At 44.4% G+C, this 27,077-nt stretch overlaps 1 protein-coding gene across 1 annotated transcript in view; it reads left to right on the top strand.

The window, feature by feature from the left end:
* Positions 1–27,077, top strand: part of LOC142281291 (beta-1,4-galactosyltransferase 4-like) — a 78,629-nt gene that overhangs the window by 47,274 nt on the left and 4,278 nt on the right. Inside the window, exon 5 of the mRNA XM_075332834.1 lies at positions 14,112–14,216. Coding sequence (XP_075188949.1) covers positions 14,112–14,216 — 105 coding nt within the window. The remainder of the gene's footprint in view (positions 1–14,111; positions 14,217–27,077) is intronic.

The raw sequence follows: 27,077 nt of genomic DNA, 5'->3' as shown, positions 1-27,077 counted from the left end.
TCCTAATTGACCTAAAACAGGAAAGATTTATTCTGATTTCATGTCAGACAGAAAGAAAATCCTGCAGACACATCCAGCTGTATAAGTACAGGAGCTGACACAAAACATTTTTTTAAACACTCAAAAGCGTGTAAAGCACTCTCAGACCAGTCAGAGATGATCGTCCCTCTCTTTGTCATATCAGTCAGAGGTCTGGTGAGGGCAGAAAAATTCCTACTGAATTTTCTGTAATAGTTTGAGAAAACCAAGAACCGCTGTAGCACTTTAAGTTTTTTTTAGAATGGTCACTCTTTAAAATAGCATGCACCTTGGAGGGATCCATCCTGAACCCGGACGCAGAAATGAGGTATCCCAGGATAGGTAATTCCTGAACCGCGAATACACACTTCTCCGATTTGGCGTACAGCTTATTTGCCCTAAGTAACTGCAACACTTGTTTAACGTGATCTTCACGCAGGGGCTGGCTGGGAAATTTAACCTGGAGGCAAACACACTGCAGTGGCCCATGTTGTGTCCCATGAATGGGAATAACCTGTTGTATATATTTCTTGCATTGCATATTTTTCCTCCTATCAGGAAATTCCTTTATTGTTACTAGGTAGATTTAGACTGTATGAAGTTTGTCCCTATATTCCTCCCTTAGTTGGCTTCTGTATAGAAAGCTCCTCCCTTCTCCTTCAGTTTAGTCTAGAGAGGAACCATTGCTGAATAGACATGTCTACAACCCAGTACAGATTATTCCTTTTCACCTGCCTTCACTTTGTACTTAATACAAGATTCTAGAAGAAAACTACAGCGTTTCTCCTTGTCTTTCTACAAGTCATCGTTTGGGCTGAGTTGAACTATCTGTTGATGCTTTGAAGTGTGAGTACAATCATACAGTTATCTAAGGGACTGATAATTAGAGCGGTTGGGATTCACAGCTTCTAGGAAGAGACAGAATAGCCCATCCTTAGCATAGTTACAACTGATATTTAAAGCCACTGACTGGTGGTGCCTTCACATTGGGATTGCGCAGGCATGTACAATCCCATATATACAATTTAGCTGTTAGCAGCATAACCACATACAGCCCCTTACTGCAGTATTAAGATCCTCTCGTTTTATAATCACATCCCCACATTTGCCCTAAAATCACACACAGTCCCCTCATACAGTCATTGTAGTATAACCACTCCATCTGTAATAATTACACATACCACAGGTATCATTTGTACTCATAGACATATACATTCTCCAGTAATATGTCCCCTATGTAGCATAATAATCAACAATTGCAGCGTTATATACACAAACAAGCACAGTATAATTGCCCCATTATATAATCCCCCACTATACTAGCACTAATATCACTCCTCATATATTTACTGTACACACCTCCCTTGTAGAATAATAAAAAAAAACCTCATTGGAATATATATACATTACAGACCAAAGTTTGAACACACCTCATTCAAACAGTTTTCTTTATTTTCATGAATCTGAAAATTGTAGATTCACATTGAAGGCATCAAAACTATGAATTATCACATGTGGAATGAAATACTTAACAAAAAAGTGTGAAACAACTGAAAATATGTCTTATATTCTAGGTTCTTCAAAGTAGCCACCTTTTGCTTTGATTACTGCTTTGTACACTCTTGGCATTCTCTTGATGAGCTTCAAGAGGTAGTCACCGGAAATGGTTTTCCAACAGTCTTGAAGGAGTTCCCACAGATGCTTAGCACTTGTTGGCCCTTTTGCCTTCACTCTGCGGTCCAGCTCACCCCAAACCATCTCAATTGGGTTCAGGTCTGGTGACTGTGGAGGCCAGGTCATCTGGCGTAGCACCCCAGCACTCTCCTTCTTAGTCAAATAGCCCTTACACAGCCTAGAGGTGTGTTTGGGGTCATTGTCCTGTTGAAAAATAAATGATGGTCCAACTAAACACAAACCGGATGGAATAGCACGCCGCTGCAAGATTCTGTGGTAGCCATGCTGGTTCTGTATGCCTTCAATTTTGAATAAATCCCCAACAGTGTCACCAGCAAAGCACCCCCACACCATCACACCTCCTCTTCCATGCTTCTCGGTGGGAGCCAGGCATGTAGAGTCCATCCGTTCACCTTTTCTGCAAAGACACGGTGGTTGGATCCAAAGATCTCAAATTTGGACTCATCAGACCAAAGCACAGATTTCCACTGGTCTAATGTCTATTCCTTGTGTTCTTTAGTCCAAACAAGTCTCTTCTGCTTGTTGCCTGTCCTTAGCAGTGGTTTCCTAGCAGCTATTTTACCATGAAGGCCTGCTGCACAAAGTCTCCTCTTAACAGTTGTTCTAGAGATGTGTCTGCTGCTAGAACTCTGTGTGGCATTGACCTGGTCTCTAATCTGAGCTGCTGTTAACCTTCGATTTCTGAGGCTGGTGACTCGGATACACTTATCCTCCGCAGCAGAGGTGACTCTTGGTCTTCCTTTCCTGGGGTGGTCCTCATGTGAGCCAGTTTTTTTGTTGCGTTTGATGGTTTTTGCCACTGCACTTGGGGATACTTACAAAGTTTTCCCAATTTTTGGACTGACTAACCTTCATTTCTTAAAGTAATGATGGCCACTCATTTTTCTTTACTTAGAATTTGTATTATGGCAAGAAAAAGCAGCTAACAATCTATTCAGTAGGACTATCAGCTGTGTATCCACCAGACTTCTGCACAACACAACTGATGGTCCCAACCCCATTTATAAGGCAAAAAATCCCACTTATTAAACCTGACAGGACACACCTGTGAAGTGAGAACCATTTCCGGTGACTACCTCTTGAAGCTCATCAAGAGAATGCCAAGAGTGTGCAAAGCAGCAATCAAAGCAAAAGGTGGCTACTTTGAAGAACCTAGAATATAAGACATATTTTCAGTCGTTTCACACTTTTCTGTTAAGTATTTAATTCCACATGTTTTAATTCATAGTTTTGATGCCTTCAATGTGAATCTACAATTTTCAGAGTCATGAAAATAAAGAAAACTCTTTGAGGTGTGTCCAAACTTTTGGTCTGTACTGTATGTATATATATATATATATATATATATATATATATATATATATATATATATACATATATATAACTAGCAGTATAATGCCCCCCAATCACATATACTCCTTTCAGTATAATGAGTCTCCATTCACAGATCAATTATATGCACCTGTTGCAATTACAAGACCCCCTCTGCAGTATACTCACTCTCCATCCTGGTAAATGCAAATACACCCTCTTCCCCCCTCCCCCTGCAGTATAATTCCTCCCAGTGCCAGAACATGCAGTTTGGTACTTTAGACAGATGATGGACATATACCCTCCCCTCCCCCCACAACCCCCCCAAAAAGACCTGATATCTGGCTCACATATAGTGGTTGACAACCTTCTTTTTACGCAAACTGAGTCAGGAATAGTTGCCAAACTGTGATATTAAATCATATAAATTTGTATATCAAAGAGCTCTGTTATTGTCTGCAGCGCTGACATCACGTAAACAACGTTGCAGGCACTCGGTGAGGTCAGCGGTGCTGCCCGAATTGATGGCCCAAGCCACTGAGCTTATTTATTGGATACAGTGCTATTGACGTGATGTAAATGCTGCAGGCAATACGGTCTCGTGCACACGTTGAGTATTTGGTGAGTTTTTTACCTCAGTATAAGAAAAACCAGAAGTGGGTAATAATTGCAGAAGGGGTGCCCGTGTTTCTATTATTCAAACATCCTTCCAATTGATGAAATAAGAAAAGTGTCCAAAATTTCCATGTAAAATTGGGCATTTATTGAAGATGTAATGACAGCCATCTCCCTAGTGCCTTTACCTGACATGTAGCCCCATATCATCAATGACTGTGGAAATTTACATGTTCTCTTCAGGCAGTCATCTTTTTATTGTTTAGCTTTTCTGTATGTAAATCCCATTTCCTTTAGGCGGTTTCTTACAGTTCGGTCACAGACATTGACTTCAGTTTTCTCCCATTCGTTCCTCATTTGTTTTGTTGTGCATTTTCTGTTTTGGAGACATATTGCTTTGTTTCCTGTCTTGATGCTTTGATGTCTTCCTTGGTCTACCAGTATTTTTGCCTTTAACAACCTTCCCATGTTGTTTGTATTTGATCCAGATTTTAGACACAGCTGACTGAGAACAACCAACATCTTTTGCAACATTGCGTGATGATTTACCCTCTTTTAAGAGTTTGATAATCCTGTCCTTTGTTTCAATTGACATCTCTCGTGTTAGAGACATGATTCATGTCAGTCCACTTGGAGCAACAGCTCTCCAAGGTGTGATCACTCCTTTTTAGATGCAGACTAACGAGCAGATCTTATTTGATGCAGATTTTTAGTTTTGGGAATGAAAATTTAGAGGGTGATTCCATAATTTTATCCTCATAATTGAGTGATTCCATAATTTTTCCCCCTGTTTGGTCTTGAAAATTACCTGTTACTGGCTGCACATTATGTTTTCGTGATTTTTTTGTTCATGTTTCTTAAAGCCAGAAAGTTGCCATTTGAAATTACTTTAGTTTTGTGTCATGTCTGTGATCTGCTTTTTTTTAAACAAAAGTAAACAACTGAATGAACATCCTCAGAGCCAGGGGAGGCCAGAAGTTTTGTCAGGGGTTGTAGATGAGGATATAGCACTTTTTAGCTGGAACACTGATTTTCTACTATTTAGATGAGAATATACTAAGTTTGAGCTGGAGCACACAATTAGCAATTGTAGCGCCCCACGGGGCCTAAGGGGTTACTAGTCACCGGGCCAGTGGTTTTGTGGGGTTGCTGTGACTGGCCTGACTCGGCTCCGTGGCCACGTCGGCTACATGTAAAAGACAAACGAATGGGTGTCTGGTGTAAAGGGGGATGGAAGGAGGGTGAAGGGTCTCTGGAAAGTGTGTCACCTGTAGCAGCGGTGCCTGGGGTCTCTGCCTCCTCCGCCGCAGACCCTTTCTGCGACTTCTCCTCTCCCAGGAGCGGTGTTGGATGGGAATGGGGGATGCTTCACAGCGCTACCTGTGGTGTGCGTCCAGGGATTAGCCGCGAGATGTTTCTCTTCTCTGGGGCTGATGTTAACACAGCCCAGATAATCCAGCTCCCCACAGGTAGTGCGAGCCCAAGGGAGGATAAGGGCTATGGGGACAGCTGATGGCGCCGAAGCGCTGGGTGATAGCGCCGGCAATGACAAGGACACCGGGGCTGCGGATCAAAGTTCCTTTTACTCAAAGTTCTTAAAGGTCCCTGGAGGTGCCTCTTTTCGCTGCCATGGATGGACTCCAGCCGATCCCGGGTGAATCAGAGGCAATCACCGGTGTCTGTGGAAATGTGTGAGACCTTCCTCCCTGCGCTGACTGGCGGCTCCCTGTGGCCTGAAGCAACTTGGTAACTCTGCTGTCCATGTTAAGTGTCCCGTCCTGTATGCAGGTGACGCAGGTCCTCGCCATGCGGCCTGGCTGTAAACCCGACCACAGATCCTATATGTCACCGTGCTCCTGGAAAGTGGGTGGTGGGCGATGGGACATGAAATCCCCAACCCCTGCAGATTTGTTAGAGTCCGTGAAGGTGTCCCCAACTGAGGGTTCTGCACCCCGACTGCACTGGCACTGTGGAAGCGGTTAAGCTCCCCCCCCCAGCTGCCATGTCTCCTCTGTCTCACCATCTCCACCTCTGTCTCTCACCGTCTTCCAGTCTGGCCGGTCATAGCTATAGAAGTTCTGTGAAGCACTCTATAGTAGCCAGGGTACTACAAGTCCCATGATGTTCTGGCACTCTCTCCTCCTTCCCCAAAATAGCTCCTAAGCATGCATCCCAGGTGGTCCCCCTGAGGGGAGCTGAGTGTAGCACTCCCAACAGGGGACCTGTTGTTCCTTCGCTGTCTCAGACTGTTCTGTAGTCAAAACTGTTTGTGTTTCTCTTCCCCACTCAGTACCCCCACCCTTGGGATGACTCTTAGTGGCTGTTGCCCGGGTAACCTGGAATTCCCGCATAGCTAGATGTTTTGTAAGGGAAGAACACCACCAGTGATTAACGCCTTCATCACCGTAGTCCAAAGCATTGCACTTTAAGTCAGATACAATAGCCTGTGGCGACTGAGCCCCAGGGGTGCGACAGCAATCACTAGATGATGAAATGCTGATTTGTGGCACACAACGTTCCCTACACTGCACATCCCTATTCTACACTATCGCCCTCCATACTAACAATATCAACTGACTATGATTACACCCCCTAGCTAAGCTAACTGTCCAGCAGCAGCGGCGGCAGTACTATATCTAAGCTTTAGCAATCACAAAATGGCACCGACTCCGCATGTCCGCTTTTTATACGCAGGAGGGACATGGGACTTAGGCAGCCAATGACACAAGGCCTTGTGTCTGAATATTGTGGATGGTTTCTGTGCCCTGATTGGCTGCTGGAACATACACACATGTTAAGAAAAAAAAAAATGTCCGCCGCTCCTCTGACCTCCCTCAGCACCTCCCATGATCAACCACGTCCCCCCGCTCATCATACAGCAAAGTAATAGTTAGGTATTACAAAAGCTGCAAACAAAAACGAACATTGGCAACTTTTGACAAAAGTGCCCAGAAATCTGAGCCCGTGCCAAATGGACCAAGGCTTATACCAAATTTAAAATTGGTGAACCTTTTCCGAACAAGTCCGCTCATCTCTAGCGGAGATGTAAAAATAAATACATGTTACATCCTCTTAAAAGAAAGGAAGGAAAAAGATCTATGGAAGTGCAAAAAAAAACAAAAACCAGAAAGGGAAGGAGTTAAGCTGGATGCACATGATCCGCACACACTTCATTCTAGAGCTGCACACACTTCATTCTAGAGCTCCGTCGCGAGTGTTTTCCGCAGGAGACTGCAGCTGCCCGTTGACATGATCAGGGTTTTGGCCTCTGCGTCCTTTCACTATATTCTCCCCATGGAGAACATTCGCTTCTCCACGGCATAAATTGACATGCTGCAGCTCGGGAAGCTCTGTCGGTGTCCGATAACTGACCTGCGGTGTCCAATATTTCTCAGGAGATGTCAGATAGCCACAGTGAGTAATGGCTTCCCCCCATACTACTACTCCTGCAGACAGTGAGGGAGGGCGTGTCTATGGATGCAACTAGGATAGAGTGCAGTGCGGAAAAGCATGAAGTGGCCCCAACCAGCCTGTAGGGGACCGGCCCAAGGGGAAATGCCCCTCTGCCCCCTGGTCCAACCTGCCCCTCGTGACCCTTGAACAGAGTTTTCCACTCATCCCCTTACGGACCCTGATCAGGTTATAGGCCCCCCTTGAGGTTGAGCTTAGAGTACCACTTAGCTCCGGAAATCTGGTTAAAAAGGTCCAGAATAAGAGACATGGGTAATGGATCATGAACCGTAATCTGGTTCAGCTACCGGAAAACCACATATGGTCATAATCCAGTCACAACCGGAGAGGACAAAGGCCTAATGTGACCCTTCCCTAAAGCCTGCTTTACACATTACGATTTTGCATACGATATCGTATGCGATCGTACCCGCCTCCATCGTATGTGTGGCACGTTCAATTTGTTGAACGTGTCGCACAAACGATTCTTTCTCGTCACACGTACTTACCCGTCCATACAACCTCGATGTGGGCGGCGAACATCCACTTCCTGGAGTAGGAAGGACGTTCGGTGTCACAGCGACGTCAAGCAGCAGCCAGCCAATAGAAGCGGAGGGGCGGAGATGAGCGGGATGTAAACATCCCGCCCACCTCCTTCCATCCGCATTGCCGGTGGGAGCCGCGAGACGCAGGTAAGCTGCTGTTCATCGTTCCAGAGGTGTCACACACAGCAATGTGTGCTACCTCGGGAACATTGAACAACCTCACGTTCAATTTTTAGTAATTGAACGACGTGCATGCGATGAACATTTTAACGTTCAATCGCAATCACACGTAGCTGTCACACTTTACAATATAACTTACGATGCCGTATGTGCGTCACTTACGACGTGACCCCGCCGACACATCGTAAGATATTGTAGCGTGTAAAGCCCACTTTAGCTAAGCTCTCAGCGATATAATCCTTGCAAGTGACTCGCCCACTCCAGGGCTATGGGACACCCGGTGCCGGGCGGACTAGTCCGGGGGTAGTCAGTGGTGGCGGGGCCCGACTCCGTGGCCCTGGTGGGTGTCAGTTAAATATGGGTGATGAATTGGGGTTTGAATAAAGTTTGTGTTCGTGACGCCACCTGTGGTATGCGGCTATAAAGCCGCCGCTGCTGTATGAGGTCTCCGGGGTGATGATATGGCAGCAATGGTGGTACTGCTCCCCACAGGTGGAGCGGTGCCCCGGGGCACAGTTGGTGCTTGTGAGTGTCTATGCAGATGAAATAACAGAGGTAACTCCAAGGGTGCAGTTCAAGTTGTTTACTCACAGTTCCTGGTAGGTGCACACTGGGGCCTCCGGACTGCTGAGACCCACTGTCAGGGACCTCCGCCGTTTCTGGGTGATTTCTGGAGTAAAAGCCGTTACCCTTCTCTCTAAAGTGTCTCTGTCTTCAGCTGTCTCCTTAAGCCTAGCTCTTTTAGGATGAACCTGCTCAGCCTCCACTACAGCCTCCAGGCTGGGGGGTCACCTGTCGGATGATTCTCCCCTTTCTAGAGGTTCTGCTGTGGGCTGTGGCCCTGGGAGTTTACAACATTCCCTGGGCCTCGGTTTTTACTGTTTGGAGATGATTTTGCACTCCTCCGGTTTCTAGGGACCGTCCTCTGTTGCAGCTTGATCCCTCCACCGATGTTCCTGTGGAACAGGCCCCCACAGCTCACCAGCTATCCGTGGCCCTGGGATCCCTTCTTCCCTCTGCTTGGTGTCACCTGGACCCTCTGAGTCCCAGGATCTTCACCAGGAAGCGTCTCTTTCTTTCCTTAGCTCCTGTCTGACTAGAGCTTTTCTTCTTCTTCTCCTTCTTGTCTGCCTCCTGCAGACCTCCTCCTCCTTCCTCCCTCTCTCTCTATCTGACTAAACCTGACCTTCCTTTCCCTGTCTGCTCTCTGGTGGCTCCTCCCACCTCCCCAGTTGCTCTGATCTCCCCTATAGGAGCAGGGATGGGTCTTACGGCCCCTCCCAGCATGTAGCATGGGAGGGTAGCTGCCACTATCCCTGGTCCCAGTGTGTTCCTAACAATGGGTGTAGTGTAGATTTGCCAGGGGACCGGCGTTCACTCCTTTCCTCACCCAGAATGGGACATCACACCGCTGGATGGGGTGCAATGTCCTGTGGTGACGGAAGCCTCAGGGGCGCCACACAAGCGAGTCTCTCCGGACCAGACAAATTGTACAATCTGCATTTGGGCAGGCTGGCCCCTGGCTTCAACCTGATAGCACAATCGTATGGTCTGTGTGGCGGTAACTCTTGACAACTTGTCTTTGAGAACATGTCCTTGAACTCAGACAAATATTCAGGAATACTGGGGGTAACCGCAGACACACAAGCCCCCAGATAGTCAGCCTTACAGTACGAGCTCCACTGTACAATATCCTGAGTATTCCAACCCACTAACGAATTGTGCAAGTTGAGCCACGGAAACCCCAGCACAAGTGGCGTTGGTAGATTGTTGAGCACCTGGCAGGTGACCCGTTCTGTATGAAGGACCCCAATGCAAAGTTCCGCATCGTAGACACACTCCTTGAAGAACTCCTGGGATATAGGAGTCAAGTCAATGGCCACAATCGGTATGAGATTGGGTATGACATCCACACAACCCAGAAGAGCGGGCAAAATACTCATCAATAATATTTTCCCCCCTCACCGCTATCCATAAAGATCTTGCTGACGACCTCCTGACTTCCTATCTTTACATTAGCAGGTAACAAACATTGAGTGACCAACATGGAGGAGATGCATAGGCCCAGGCAGTAATCCCCCAATACCCCTGAGCCTAGCAGTTTTCCACTGGACGACCTTTTTTTGGCACCAGGGGACATGCTTTGACTAAATGCCCCCGTTTATCACAGAAGAAGCATGTCCCGCCAGACATATGAGTACAGGACTCTCTGTGTACCTGAGATGTCCCTCTGATAGGATCAACCAAGGTCTCTGGAGACACCAATGGGGCTGCTGCCCCCTCCCAGATAGACGTGGTATCATAAGGCCTCTTACGGAACTGGCGATCTATATGGATTACTATTGCCATCGCAGACTCCATAGAGGGAGGGGTCTCATACATCATTAAAAGCTTATTTACCCTTTCTGAAAAGCCCTGAAAAAACTGGCTCTTGAGAGCAGGGTCATTCCACTTCATGTCAAGCAACCAACGTCGGACTGTGGCGCAGTAATCCTTCCGCCGGTCGATTCCCATCTCAGTGAACGAATCCTGGTCTCGGCTAATGACACCTTATTGGGTTCGTCATAAATGAGACTGGGCGTGGAAAAAAAACGTCCACAGAACCGAACACAGGGGAATCGGTAGGTCACCACTAAGCGAAACTACAATTCCCACCCCCTGGGCTTCATTCACAGAAGAAGGATGCAGTCAGAGGTATAGCTTACAGGCCTCACAGAAGGAGACATACTGCCTGAGATCCCCAAATAATGCTCTGGAAGAGGCAGTTTGGGTTTGGGAGCACTGGCTACCAACCCAGTCTGCACCGTAGGAGAAGACTGGGCTTGTAGCTGACTTCCCCCTCAGCTCTGCTACCTGGAGTGTCAAACCTTGCAGCTGTGTGCCACCTCTGTGACCAGCAGCCGCCACTGCTCGAGTCCGGACCTTCAGGGGTGGTGGCTCGAGGGTCTCTGGACCCGGGGGTCCTGCGGACACTCTGAATGAAAAGGTGGGGGGTTGGACGTATATGTACGGCTGGGCCGTATTAGAGTTCGTGACGCCACCCACGGTGTGTGGTGAGGTTGGACACCACCGCTGCTGTGACGGGGCACCCGGGGGAGATGTTGTGCAGCTAGTTGTTAACCCCTCCGTGGGCAGGGATGGTGGCCCCGGGACCCAGTGGGCGTTAGTGCAGGGAGATGGGCGACCGCAGGGTGCTGGTGTACTCACTATTGGAAGGAACACACGAGTCTCTGGTAAACCAAGGTGATGGTGGTCGGTGCCCGCGGCCGGCTGTGTTCTGGTCCCCCACCCGGCTGGTGGTCTCTGTCTTTCTCCCGCACCTTTGTGAATGTTGGACTACCTGAGCACCTGTCAGTTTGCTTCAGGCCTGCCACACACAGGCCTAACCTCCACTACTGCACTCTCAAACTGTTCTCTATACTTTTTCCTGCCTCAGGCTATCAGAACTCCTTGGTTGGCGTCTTCCAACCGCCTGGTTCCGCCCCTGGTGTGTCCATCAGCCCTGAGGGAGGTAACTGAGGTGTAAGTGTTTGGCTTTGTGTTACCTGCGAGGGAAAGGTGTAATGCGGGGCCCTAACAGTGACTACCAGGGCGTCACAGCTGCTTCACAAGGCCAGTGACTGGATCCATGGAGTATAATAGGATGGGCTGATGATAATTTCACAGGGATGGAATCACTGGACAGGGACAACTAGACTGACTCTCAGATTAGGGATCCTAAGCTGTCCCTTAGCTCAGAGGTAGGCTTGATGGCCGTGATTTCTGAGTCACCAGCATGACCCTAACTCCCGTCCAAGCCCAGGTGTAACTCCCCTCTCCCTTCCCCACCCAAGGGGTGAGCTGGGACCGTAGTCACAAAGCCCACAACTAAACACAGACACAGGAAAAACCAAAACTCGTACACACGGCAATGAAACACAAAGGAGCGACTAAACATAAAAGGGAGGAAGTAAACAGACAAACGGGAAACTTCCACACCGCATAATAAGCACACCACAGATCACCAACACATTGGATCACCACAGTAAGGCCGGTGTCATACTTGCGAGTGCCTCGCGTGTATCTCGCGCGAGTCTCACGTTGCATCACCCAGCACGGACTCACACTCTCCTCACAGCAGCGGGTTGGTTGCATGCACCTCTATGCAACCGACCCACTCCTGTAAGGAGAGTGTGAGTACGTGCTGGGTGATGCAACACGAGACTCTCGCGACATACACGCAAGGTACTCGCAAGTGTGACATCGGCCTAAAGGCCCTGTCACACACACAGATAAATCTTTGGCAGATCTGTGGTTGCAGTGAAATCATGGACATATTGTTCCATTTGTACACAGCCACAAACCTGGCACTGATTGTCCACAATTTCACTGCAACCACAGATCTATCTCTGTGTGTGACAGGGCGTTAAGACTGAAATCGCTGCACAAGCTGAAGCTAGAATGTTATATAGGAAGAAGACTGCTGTGATTAGCAATTAGCAACCTGACCTCTTAGCAGAGTTCCCCAGGTCAGCAGGAATTAACTCCTGCAGGACTGAGCAACAGTGCATATGAAATAGCCGACGCCCTGCTCTGGTTGAACAACTAGGAGACATCAGGTTGCCTGTCAGGCTCTGCAGTGCGAACAGAGCCTGATGCCGCCGTGACACCTAATGAGTCTGGAACCGAACATCCCATGACAATAATATTAATCCCTATGTACAAGAAAATAACTACTATAATACTGTCCCTGTGTACAAGAATATAACTACTATAATACTGCTCCTATGTACAAGAATATAACTACTATAATACTGCCCCCTATGTACAAGAATATAACTACTATAATACTGCCCCTATGTACAAGAATATAACTATTATAATACTGCTCCTATGGACAAGAATATAACTACTATAATACTGCCACTATGTACAAGAATATAACTACTATAATACTGCTCCTATGTACAAGAATATAACTACTATAATACTGCCCCCTATTTACAATTATATAACTACTATAATACTGCCCCTATGTACAAGAATATAACTATTATAATACTGCTCCTATGTACAAGAATATAACTACTATAATACTGCCCCCTATTTACAATTATATAACTACTATAATACTGCCCCTATGTACAAGAATATAACTATTATAATACTGCCCCCTATGTACAAGAATATAACTACTATAATACTGCCCCTATGTACAAGAATATAACTACTATAATACTGCCCCTATGTACAAGAATATAATTACTATAATACTGCCCCTATGTACAAGAATATAACTACTATAATACTGCTCCTATGTACAAGAATATAACTACTATAATACTGCCCCTATGTAGAAGAATATAACTACTATAATACTGCCCCTATGTACAAGAATATAACTACTATACTACTGCCCCCATGTACAAGAATATAACTACTATAATACTGCCCCTATGTAGAAGAATATAACTACTATAATACTGCCCCCTATTTACAAGAATATAACTACTATAATACTGCTCCTATGTACAAGAATATAACTACTATAATACTGCCCCTATGTAGAAGAATATAACTACTATAATACTGCCCCCTATTTACAAAAATATAACTACTATAATACTGCTCCTATGTACAAGAATATAACTACTATAATACTGCCCCTATGTAGAAGAATATAACTACTATAATACTGCCCCTATTTACAATTATATAACTACTATAATACTGCCCCTATGTACAAGAATATAACTACTATAATACTGCCCCCTATATACAAGAATATAACTACTTTAATACTGCCCCTATATACAAGAATATAACTACTATAATACTGCCCCTATATACAAGAATGTAACTACTATAATACTGCCTCTATGTACAAGAATATAACTACTATAATACTGCCCCCTATATACAAGAATATAACTACTATAATACTGCCCCTATGTACAAGAATATAACTACTATAATACTGCCCCTATGTACAAGAATATAACTACTATAATACTGCCCCTATATACAAGAATGTAAGTACTATAATACTGCCTCTATGTACAAGAATATAACTACTATAATACTGCTCCTATGTACAAGAATATAACTACTATAATACTGCCCCCTATGTACAAGAATATAACTACTATAATACTGCCTTTATGTAGAAGAATATACTGTAATACTACTGCATTGTACAAATATTTAGCTACTATAATATTGCCCCCTACATATAAGGTCATAATTACTAAATTAATGTTGTAATTTATAGTACTATTTAACATACCTCTGCTCGTGCATTTACTTACGTAATTCCAGGGTGCAATTAGGAAAGATGGAGGTGCTTCGGCCTGCTCGAGAAGTAGCCAGATACCGTATGTTGTTCCATACCAGAGATGCAGGGAATCAGGTCAACCAGAAAAGGTGAGTTCCTCAGTTATACATCTTCTTGTATACATCTGGTATAATCTATGTATTTTTTCTATATTTTATATTGCTACAGTTGGAATAACTTAGGCATCCTCTTCATATAATTACAGTGCCTTGAAAAAGTATTTTCATACTAAGAAGTTTTCCACATTGTTTCAGATTACACCCAAAAACGTAAAAGTATTCTATTGGGATTTATGGGGAAAACTTTTTTTTCTTTGTGGAGACTAACAAACCCGTCTGTCTGCCAGTGAGGAGTCTTATAGCTGTAATTCTCCTCTGGGAAACATTCAAATTGTCTCTTGAGGGAGGATGTAGACAAACTCTAGCGCCACCTATTGGAAGTAGCAATCCTAAAAGTCAATAGTGACCCCTTTAACAAGCCTTTTCATATGACCTAGGATTTATGCCAGATCAGAACCTCAATTTGCAGACACTGTGTTTCGGGGTGATTGCCCCTCGTCAGTGCAAAGTATGAGATCTGATCTGGCTGTGTGAGAAGCTATAGTGGGGTCTAAGGGGAAAACTCTTCTCCTTGCGGAGACTGACAAACCAATCTGGCTTCCAGTGAGGAGTCTTAAATCTGCAATGACTTTTAGGATTGCTACTTCCAATAAGTGGCACTAGAGTTCATCTCCTTCCTCCCTGAAGAGACAATTTGAATATTTCCCAGAAGAGCATTGCAGCTTTAAGACTCCTCACTGGAAGCCAGATTGGTGTGTCAGTCTCCGCCAGGAGAAATGTTTTCCCCTTAGACCCTACTATAGCTTCTCACACAGCCAGACCAGATCTCATACTTTGCACTGACGAGGGGCAATCACCCCGAAACACTGTGACTGCAAATTCATATGAAAAGGCTTGTTAAAGGGTTACTATTGACTTTTAGGATTGCTACTTCCCATAGGTGGTGCTAGAGTTCATCTCCTTCCACCCTGCAAAGACAATTTGAATAATTGGGATTTATGTGATATACCAACACAAAGTAGCAAGTATTTCTGAAGTGTAAAGGAAATGACACTTGGATTTCTAAATATTTAAAAAATATAAATCTGAAAATTGTGACATTCATTTATGTTCAGCCCCCCTGGGTGGGAGTCTGGTCAGAAAGGTTGGTGACCACTGAACATGTATAATTCCCCAGTCTTGTGTTGTGGCGCCATCTACTGGCTAATTGACATACTTTACTTTTTTAATCATGTAATTTGTTAATAAAATTAATTTTAACTCTTTCTACTAATGGTTCAGTTGCATTATTTTTATGAGTCTTACAAAGCTCATAGTGCAGAACTATATACATTAGTCCTTTTTAGAGTACATGACATCTGTTACTTAAAGGGATATTCCCATCTCCAATAACCAATCCCAATATGTAGAAGGTGTGATAATATTAATAATATTAGTATATACCTCCAATTATAAATGGAACAATCATACATTCCACAGAAGGCATAGAAAATGAGAACCAGGTGGAGAAGCCACCCCGGGTTCACAGCAGCTCAAAGAGCATTTCAAAAAGAGGAGAACACGAGCAAAATTGCTGAAAAAAGTTCATAAATTTTATTAAATGGAATTTTAAAGTGCAAGTGCAAAAAATCACAATGATAATACACAATTTAGGGAGGGGGGGAGAGGCAGATGGTAAAAAACAGAGCAATGGCCTGGTACGGACAACAGGAAAATAGTAGTATTCACAAACAGTATAGCCAAAATCACTGGCAAATAAGCATCAAGATGGGTAAAGAGTACTTTATCTCTGATAGGGATGTATGTCTCTAAATCACCAGCATGTAAGCAAGGGAGAAATTTGAATAGACCATCGGATCTCAAAAGAGAGACGTGGGCATGATGACCGTAGGAGGGAAAAGACTTAACCCCGAGTCTGCATTGGCCAGATGCAGACAAAGAGGAAAAGAAAGTTCACCAAAAAACGGTACCAGTCACAGGCCTATATAGTAAAAGGATGTACCAATTATGAACTGAAAGAATACCCAGCAGAGATAAAGAACCCTAATCACTGGCCAGTAAGCAAAAGGGATAAGTGTATAGAAAAAAACAGGAAAAAAGAGCCTGTATGCATAAAAATAACTGCAGTAGTGTTATATAATCAATTTGAGGGAAAATACATATATAAATCGTGCAGCCCCATCAACAAGTGTTACAAATCGTATAAAGCTTTCAAAAAGGTAAAATGAGGGGGGTTATGCCGTGATACACTGATATCCATCAAAAGACTACAGCAGAGAAAAAGGGTATTTAGCCTAAATAAGGGTATAGGCAGGATTCCTAAAGCCAAATCAATTTGTCCCGTAGAAAATGTAAGGGGGCTGAGAACCCATACAGGCAAATTCCTGAAGTTAGATCAAATAATCAGATAATCAAATAATCCCAAATAGAGTAATAACAGCGGAATACATTATACCTGAGTCCGGTGGTGCAAGGTGGCCCGACGTACGTTTCGCGGCTTTAAGAAAAAGTTGCTTGCCGCTTCATCATGGGGGAAGGTGAAGAAAGGTGCACATGTCCGGTCTGTGCGACTCCTAAATACTACCACGGTAATTGTACCGCGAATAGGATTCAGAGTTCCGGAGTCAGGGAGGCGCATGCGCGGGCCGGCCAAAGAACGCCCCCCGTTTCGCAGCCCCGGCAGTCAAGGAGTCAGGCGCATGCGCGGGAGCCCGAGCAATAATTGCCCAGACCCCCGCGCACGCGCGGACTCCATAAAGAATCCGGAGCGCGGCCGGGAGGCGCAGGGCCGCCGCGCGCATGCGCACAAGACTCCGAAAGCGGTGAATGGACAGAAAGAGGACGTGAACAAACAAGGGAGAATATGCAAGTATCTAAAGATATTCAGAATGAGACAAAATGATAATACAAGATACATTATACATGAAAGGAGCATATACCATTACAGATTGTTATAAGCTAAGTTCAAAGGTGGCAAAAAAAGTCATCAAGCTAAAACACAAAGCATAATATCGCCGTAATAGTAAATAGTAATGGTCATAACGAAGAAAATCCCAAAGATGACATGTTGATGTAATGACGTCCGTAGTTTTTGGTAGATTTCAAGGTTATCGGGTCCAAACCATTTCAATAGGAGTCATAAGAGGACATGTGGCAAAACAAAAGTGAGAAACTAAAAACAAAGGAGAATAAAAAGGGGTTATTAAAAACAGAAGATTAAAAACCACAAACACCAGGCAACTGTTATTAAACTGAAAAACCAAGGGCATTATTAATAGGTAATAACACTGACAGTAAAAAATGTCAGTAATATACAAAAACCTAAGGTATCATAATCAAAATATGATAAACCAGAGAAGAAAAAGACACCCACACAAGCGTTTTCACTAAGGAGAACACTTTATAAAAATGAAGCAAAACTCAAGGTTTCATTAAGACCCTTAGGAGCGACCGAATCCAAAGCCACAATCCATTTTGTTTCCCTTTGGGAAAGCATCTTTTTGATGTTACCACCCCTAATGCCACTATGTACTACGTCAATCCCCCGAATTTTCAGGGATCTCGGGTCACAATCGTGGAATTTTTTGAAATGGCGAGGTAAGGTTTTAAGCAAAGAAAAATCATTCACTGTCCTGGCCGCGCCAATGTCCCGCACATGCTCTCTCACACGTATCCGTAACTCCCTAGATGTAAGACCAACGTAAATAAGAGGACAATTACAGGTAGCATAATAGATGACATTAGTTGTGCTACAAGAAATCCGGTGTCTGATCGAATAAGAACGTTGGGAGTCAGAACTAGCGAAAGAGCATGAGCGGACGACATTGGCGCAGGCAAGACAGTGCCCGCAGGGTATGCATCCCAAAGTGGGACCCCTGGAACCAAAAGGGTTGGGGCTTTTTGCAATGTAGTGGCTATGAACCAAACAATCACTCAGATTACGGGCCCTACGTGCCGTGACCAAAGGACCAGGAGAGAGAGACCGAGAGAAGACCGGATCCGTTCGAAGAACGGACCAATGTTGGGCCAAAATATCCCGCATCCTTTGCCACTCTGAATTATAGGTTGAGATAAAACGAGGATTTGGATCAGCAGAAGGACGTTTAGATGGCTGACTGATCAGTGAAATTCTGGGAGTATGTTTCGCCCTAAGATAACCCTTTTTGATGCACCGACGGCTATATCCCCTCTCCTCAAAACGTGTTTTAAGGTCATCAGCCTGTATTTCGAATTTGGCGTCTGATGAGCAGATACTCCTCATCCGAAGAAATTGTCCGGTCGGGATAGCTCTAATCGTAGATCCTGTATGTCCCGAGGAGGCGTGAAGAAGTGCATTGACTGATGTAGATTTTCGAAAAACATCAGTCTGAACACGTTGGTTGCCATCAACTTCCAGAACAATATCCAAAAAATCTATACGACTAGAGCTATATTTATAAGTAAGTCTGATGTTATATATATTGGAATTTAAACACTGAATGAACGAGTCGAGCTGCTCCACCGTACCCTGCCAAAACATCAAGATGTCATCAATATATCTAATCCAGCACTGCGCCTGGGCAGCGGCCTGCACGCCATCGTCGCCAAATACCTGTCTCTCCCAGAAACCCAGGAACAGGTTGGCATACGAAGGCGCACAGGCCGCGCCCATCGCAGTGCCGCGCTTCTGAAGGTAGAAGGAGTTTTTAAAGGTAAAATAGTTGTGTGACAGGGCAAAGTTTAGCAGCTCGACTACTAGCTCATTCAGCTCAGGGTCCCGACCGGACATCCCCAGGAAAAAGCGAGCCGCCCGGACGCCATCTTCGTGTCGTATACAGGTGTATAGTGATTCCACGTCCATTGTGACAAAAAGTAAGTCAGTCTCCATTGAGATGCCGTCAACCCTCATGAGCACGTCCGTCGTGTCTTTGGCATAAGACGGCAGCGATTCCACTGATGGTCTCAAATAAAAATCAATAAATCTGCACACTGGTTCACAGAAACCGTCAATGCTAGACACGATCGGACGGCCAGGAGGGTTAACGGCATCCTTGTGGATCTTAGGGAGGAGATATAGCGTCGGGGCCCTAGGGAACCTGACCATCAGACCATCAAACATTTTCTTCGATATAATCCCCAAATCATGGGCTTTAGAAAGAATTTGTTGGAGTTTTAGGGAGAAAGAAGTGGTGGGGTCGAAGTCCAATTTTTGGTACGTCTCCTTGTCTTTAAGTTGTTTAAATACTTCTCTCTCGTACTGTACCGTAGGCCAGATCACAATGTTGCCCCCCTTGTCAGCTGCTTTAAAAACGACATTGTCAAATGACTGGAGTTCAGCAAGGGCTTCTCTCTGTTTCTTTGTGAGATTATCAAAATATCGCCGAGTAGAGATAGTCCTGAAATCCTCCATGACAAGTTTGGTAAAGATTTCAACAGCCGGGCATACTGACAAGGGGGGGAACTTTGATGATCTGGAATGGAGAAAGGTGGGAGACGTACCTGCATCAGTAGTCTGTTCCAACAATAACTCTTCAAGAGCCGCAAGAGCTTCCCGTTCAGTATCAGTCAATGTATCCTGACCAACGTCTCTTTTATTATGTAGTTTCTTTAAAATGAGTTTCCTCGAAAAGAGGTACAGGTCTTTTAAAGCTGTAAAATAATGAAAAGAGTTGGTAGGGGAAAAGGACAGACCCAGGGACAAGACCTCGATCTGGGCATCCGAGAGAAGATGACTAGATAAATTAATTACCTGAAGTTTATTTTTAGGTTTGCCATCCTGGGACTTGCCAGGGCCAGGTTTAGAAGGTCCAGGTTTTTTAGGGCCACTCCTAGTAGTGATACCCCTGGACTCATCTTTACTATATGAACTCTCGGATGTAACAGAACGGGTGTCGTCCATGGAGCTACCCGACCTCAAAGAAGTTGATCTGGACCGTATGTTAGAACTAGCACGGAACTGAGGTCGTGCTCTTGCGGCATTGGACTTCCATCTGTAGACTCGATTATTGGCTTGGTCAGCCAAATCTCTCTGGAACTTTTTGGACTTATACTCCACCACCTCCTTCTCACATTTTTGTGATTCCAGATCCATCTCCTCGTTAAATCTTTGTAAAAAGTCTTCTGATGCGTTAGACTTTATAGTGGACAAAAGGTTGTCCATCTCCGTCTCGATCTCCAGTAAGGTAGAGCTGTTATGATCACGTAAAAGGGTCAGGAAACCCGTGGAACAGACGTGTGCAAACTCCTCCCACTTAGTCTTGAAATGGGTGTCCTCTACTTCAAAAGAAGGAAAAATCTGGACACGAAGGCCACGGGGAACTAAGTTTTTCTGGATGTATTTATCCAGAAAAGCACGATTAAGTAAAGTGCGAATACGTTTTTTTAACAAAACCTTGAATTTAAATGTGGCGTCACGTATTTCAATTGTTGAAGAATTCTCTGATGGTGCACCCCCATCCTCCTTAAGAGCATTGTTAACATGTGTGAGCCACACAGAATCGTGAGCTCTGAAATCCATCATGGAAGAAGCTGTGAGAAACACTATACTGTTTGTGAATACTACTATTTACCCATCTTGATGCTTACTTGCCAGTGATTTTGGCTATACTGTTTGTGAATACTACTATTTTCCTGTTGTCCGTACCAGGCCATTGTTCTGTTTTTTACCATCTGCCTCTCCCCCCCTCCCTAAATTGTGTATTACCATTGTGATTTTTTGCACTTGCACTTTAAAATTCCATTTAATAAAATTTATGAACTTTTTTCAGCAATTTTGCTCGTGTTCTCCTCTTTTTGAAGAACTCCAATTATAAATGTAGTATAGTTCTCCTGATATAGCCATGTCTCTTACCTCATGTGCAGGGCATTGCAGCTTAGGTATCCATGGTTATGTCCACTCATAGGCAACATGCGCACGCTGCTTTTTGTCGTGTTTTTGGTGCAGTTTTGTTGTCTGCAGGTTCTGACTTTTGACTTCCCAGCAATGTCTATGAGAATTCAGACTTGCTGTGTTGACGATGCATTTTATTTATCAAAACCGTCTGATAAAAAAAACAAGCTGCATGTTCATTCTTCTTGCATTTTTGTGCCATTTTGTCCTCCATTGAAATCAATGATGGGATGAAAAAATGCATTGAAAAACGCATAGTACCAAATTGGTGCATTTTTGCATGTGTTGTACTTGCGGTTTTCTCACCAAAAACGCAGGTCACACACATAGTTCCAAGATAACTAAATATTCTTCTTGAGTCTCTCTCTATCTCTCTTGTCCCACGACGCTTCCAGCACTTCTACACCTAGCAATCACAGCGAGTGCCATAGAACATGACTGCCCGCTGTGAGGGTCGATCAGTGGTGACGTCACTCAGGTGAGTCCTCCACCTGCAGCTCACTTCAGTTGCGGCCTGATTTGCGATCACAGGTGGAGGACTCGAGCTGTGGCCGCAGCTAACCTGAGTGACGTCACCGCTGACCGTGCAGCTCACTTCAGTTATTGCGTGGAGCTCACAGCAGGCAGTCATGTTCTATGGCACTCGCTGCAAGCGTCAGATGTAGCACTGCTGGAAGCATCATGGGACCTCATGTGAATTACGTCGGACCTGCAGGGTGTTTTGGGGTTAATAAAGTGGTGAAATGGGTGTGTTTTTTGTCTTATTTCAAATAAAGGATTTTTGGGGTGTATGTATTTCTTCACTTTCACTTACAGATTAATGATGGGGGGGGGGGGGGGTCTCATACGCCTGACATTACTAATCCAGGGCTTAGTAGCAGCTGTGGGCTGTTATTAACTCTTTATTGCCCCAATTGCCAACGCACCAGGGCAACAGAAAGAGCCGGGTTTATGGATGTGCCACTTCTGGGGTGGCTGCGGGCTGCTATTATTAGCCTGGAAAGGGCCAAATAACCATGACCCTTCTGCCCCTAATAATATCAGCCCCCAGTTGCCTGCTATACCTTGGCTGGTTTTAGAAAAATGAGGAGGACTCCACGTCATTTAAGAAAAAAAAAAAAAATTACATAAATCAAATAATTAAAAAAAACGCATGGGATCCCCTCTATTTTTCATAACCAGCTAAGGTACAGCAGACAGCTGAGGGATGCAGCCTGCAGCTGCTGCTGTTCCTGTGCTGGATATGAAAAATGGGGGGGACCCCACATCATTTTTTTACCAAGAAAAAAAAGCAAAAAAAAAACCAGCTGGCCAAGCTGGCTATCCCTCTATCAAGTTATTCTGTTCTATCTATCTATCTATCTATCTATCCTTTCTATTTTTTCTGTCTATCTATCAATTATCCTATCATATTTTGTTTCTCATTTAAAAAACGCATCATCATTACAAGCTTTTTTTTTTTTTTACATTTCCAGGCTATTTGTGACAAGGTGCAGTTTGGCTGTAGTTAAAACTGTAGCATGTGCATATAGCCATATAGTGACAGTTAGTTGTTTGTGGTTGTAACCATGGATACCTAAGCTTCAATGCCCTGCACATGAGGTAAGACGCATGGCTATATCAGGAGAACTATACTACTTTCTAATTGGAGGTATATAGTAATATTATTTTTATTGCACCTACTACATATTGGGATAGGATCTTGGAGATGGTAATTTTCATACTATAACTTATTGCTTATTTGTTTTTCCTCCAGTGACCATGGGGCTCCTCGGCTGCTTCTCTAATTAGTGCTCTTCTTCTTAGGATGTCAGCCATGTATTGTAGATCTGCAGTTGTTCCATACGCCTTCCATTTTTGTATGATGGTCATATATATATATATATATATATATATATATATATATCCTAACCCTGCTTTACTTTTCTCCACAACTTTATCCCTGACTTGTCTGGTGTGTTCCTTGGTTTTCATGATGCTGTTTGATTTCTGATGTTCTCACACAAACCTCTGAGGCCTTCAAAGAACAACTGTAGTTATACTGAGTATAAATTGCACACAGGTGACTGAATGTACTAATTATGTGACTTCTGGAGACAATTAGTCACTCAGAATTTAATTTAGCTGTATCACGCTATAGGAGGTTGTATACAGATGCACATCCCAATTTTTACATTTAGATTTTTAAAATATTTTGAAAAACATGTATTTCACAAATACTTGTACTTAGTGTACATACCCCGGCAGATTTTTTGCTTTCTTGGTCTTTTTTAAGAGAATATGACTGATAACACAGAAACTCTTTTTTCCGCTCATGGTTAGTGGTTGGGTGAAGCCATTTATTGTCATCTACTGTGTTTCCTCTTTAAATCATAATGACAACCAAAAACATCCAAATGACCCTGATCAACAGTTCATATACCCTGGTGATTTTGGCCTGATAACATGCACAGAAGGTGACACAAATGGGTGTGAATGGCTAATAAAGGTAACATCCTCACCTGTGACCTGTTTGCTTGTAATCAGTGTGTGCATAAAAGCTGAGTGAGTTTCTTGGATCCAGACAGACTCTTGTATCTTCCATTCAGCCACTGACTTTTCTGGATTTTGAGTCATGGGGAAAGCAAAAGAATTGTCAATGGATCTATGGAAAAAGATAGTTGGACTGTATAAAACTGGAAAGGGATTCAAAAAGATATCCAAGGAATTGATAATGCCAGTCAGCAGTGTTCAAACTGTGACTAACAAATGGAAAATCAGGGGCTCTGTAAAAACCAAACCACGATCAGGTAGACCAACAAAAATTTCAGCCACAACTGCCAGGAAAATTGTTTGGGAGGCAAAGAAAAACCCACAAATAACATCAGCTGAAATACCGGACTCACTGAAAACTAGCGGTGTGGCTAATTCAAGATACACAATAAGGAGGCACTTGAACAAAAATGTAAAAGAAGAAAAATGAAAAAGAAGAAAAATGTGCTGCATGGTCGAGTTGCCAGAAGAAAGCCATTACTCCACAAATGCTAAATGGATGAAGGACCACCCCATCAAAACCCTGTCATGGCCAGCCCAATCTCCAGACCTGAACCCAATTGAAAACCTCTGGATTGTAATAATGAGGAAGATGGATACTCACAAGCCATAAAACAAAGAAGAACTGCTTACATTTTGCGCCTGGAGTGGGACAAGGTCACCTAAAATCAGTGTGAAGACTGGTGGAAAGCAGCCAAGACGCATGAACGCTGTGATTAAAAATTATGGTTATTCCACAAAATATTGATTTCTGACTTTTCCTGAGGTAAAACATTATTAGTATTGTTGTTTCTAAATGATGATGAACTTGTTTTCTTTGCATTATTTGAGGTGTGTGTTTTGTTATTTTCACCATTTTGTAATTTTTTGCTTGGAAATTCGGAGACGTTGTCAGTAGTTTATAGAATTAAAAGAAGAATTTACATTTTACTCAAAAATATAAAGAGAAAAATCAGAAAAACTGACAATTTAGCAGTGGTCTCCCAATTTTTGCCAGAAGTGTAATAAATAAATATATATATATATATATTGTGAGGTAGCAGCGTTGCTTGGGCAAAAACGTGAGGCAGCAGCGTGTTCACACCAACAGTCTATTTATTGTTGCAGCATAAATAGATCCAATTTCCCACTGTCAAAGTCTCTTCCGGATCACAGCCGGTGCATATAGACAAATTCTTTGCATCAAAAAGTCTTGTTACCTTAGGACCCCGTTAACCGCAGGGATCTGTGTAAGGTTCTCCTAGGCTCACACTCTTGGCCTGTGTTCACTCCACACAGAGCCAGCCCAGCTCACACGGCATGTGTTAGCTTCACCAAGCCTGGCTCTCAACTGAGACACACCCTGCTGTGCTCTGCATGATTTTAAATGAAAATGCCGGACATGAGGATTGCTACAAAACCTGGACTGGGAGGAGGGATCTGTCTCCCTGTTACCCTTTGTGCTATACTCCCAGTAATAGCTATAGCAAACTCAGAGGGTTTCCAGACACATTCTGGGGGACACATAGTGGTCTTCAAATATTACCCCTGTCACTGCCTCACATATCCCCCCCCTCACTTCAAACGGGCGGGGTTGAACTTTTGCCAACATACAGGGACCTCTGGACAGGGCATCCGCATTGCCCTGCAACCTACCAGCCCGGTGTTCCACAGAAAAGTGAAAGTTCTGCAAGGAGAGAAACCACCTGGTGACGCTAGCATTTCTCTCCTTAGCATTCCTCATCCAGACCAAAGGGGAGTGGTCTGTCACCAGGCGAAAGTGTCGCCCCAGCAGGTAGTAGCGTAGGGATTCCAGAGCCCATTTTATGGCCAGGCACTCCTTCTCCACTATGCTATAGTTCTTCTCTGCCGGGGTGAGTTTTCTACTCAAATAGGTGACCGGGTGCTCTTCTCCATCTACCTCCTGGGACAGAACTGCACCCAGACCCACCTCAGAGGCATCTGCCTGTACTATAAACTCCTTTTGAAAGTCAGGGTTGGCAAGGACAGGCTGACTACATAGGACTACCTTTAGCACCTGAAAGGCTTCCTCTGCTTGTGTATTCCAGTGGACCATGACCGACTTCTTCCCTTTTAAAAGATCGGACAAAGGCGCCGACCGTACAGCAAAATTGGGTATGAATCGTCGGTAATACCCCATTATACCCAGAAAGGCTCTTACCTGTTTTGTGGTAAGGGGACGAGGCCAGTTTTGAATGGCTTCGATTTTGTTTACTTGTGGCTTGATAGGCCAAGGGGTTATCACATACCCCAAGTAACGGGCTTCTTTGAGACCCATAGCACATTTGCTTGGATTCGCCGTCAGACCAGCCACTCTGAGCGAATCCACTACCGCTTGTACCTGAGATAAGTGGGTGCTCCAGTCACTGCTATAGATGATGTCATCCAAATATGCGGAGGCATATGGTTGATGGGGTTCTAACACTATGTCCATTAATCTCTGAAACGTGGCCGGAGCCCCATGTAAACCAAATGGCAAGACGACATAGTGATAGAGCCCCCCTGGCGTGACAAAAGCGGTCTTTTCTTTTGCCGCCTCTGTCAGCGGCACCTGCCAGTAACCTTTAGTGAGATCGAGAGTCGTGAAGTACTGGGCCCGTCCCAGTCTCTCTATCAGCTCGTCGACCCTGGGCATGGGATACATATCAAACTTCGATACCTCATTTAACTTTCGGAAGTCATTACAGAATCTTAAAGAACCGTTTGGTTTCGGGATCAGCACAATGGGACTGGCCCATTCGCTCGTGGATTTTTCAATAACCCCTAGTTGGAGCATCTTTTTTACCTCCTCCACAATGGCTTGCCTACGAGCCTCTGGTACCCGGTATGGCCTCAGGCGTACCCTTACTTGAGGCTCGGTGACAATATCATGGTGGATTACGGTTGTTCGGCCTGGTAGGCTTGAGAACACATCCGTATTCCGCTGCACTAATCTCCGAGACTCCCGTCTCTGCTGTTTTGAGAGAGAATCCCCTATCCTTACTCCCAATTCATCATCAGGGGACTCCTCCTTTGTTGTTGTCAAGGCACCTGAAAAGGTTAGGTCCAACGTTACGTCAGCCACCATACATTCCCTGTCTTTCCACGCCTTCAGCAGGTTTACATGGTAGATTTGCTCTGGTTTTCTTCTACCTGGCTGATACACCTTATAGTTTACTTCCCCCACTTTCTCCCGGATCTCATAGGGACCCTGCCATTTGGCTAAGAACTTACTTTCTGCAGTAGGTATTAGGACTAAGACACGATCTCCCGGTTTAAAAGACCTGATGGAGGCCTTTCTATTATATTGAGTACTTTGGGCTGCCTGAGCATCCAGCAAATGCTCTTTAACAATGGGCATTATTGCCGTGATACGATCCTGCATACCCATAACGTATTCCACTGTGCTTTTGTGAGGGGTGGGCTCCTGTTCCCAAGTTTCCTTAACTATATCCAGCAGTCCCTGCGGATGTCTGCCATACAGTAACTCAAATGGCGAGAACCCGGTGGAA

The sequence above is a fragment of the Anomaloglossus baeobatrachus genome, chromosome 2 (assembly GCF_048569485.1).
Source record: "Anomaloglossus baeobatrachus isolate aAnoBae1 chromosome 2, aAnoBae1.hap1, whole genome shotgun sequence".
Lineage (NCBI taxonomy): Eukaryota > Metazoa > Chordata > Amphibia > Anura > Aromobatidae > Anomaloglossus > Anomaloglossus baeobatrachus.
This window is presented reverse-complemented; position numbering and strand designations above follow the sequence as displayed.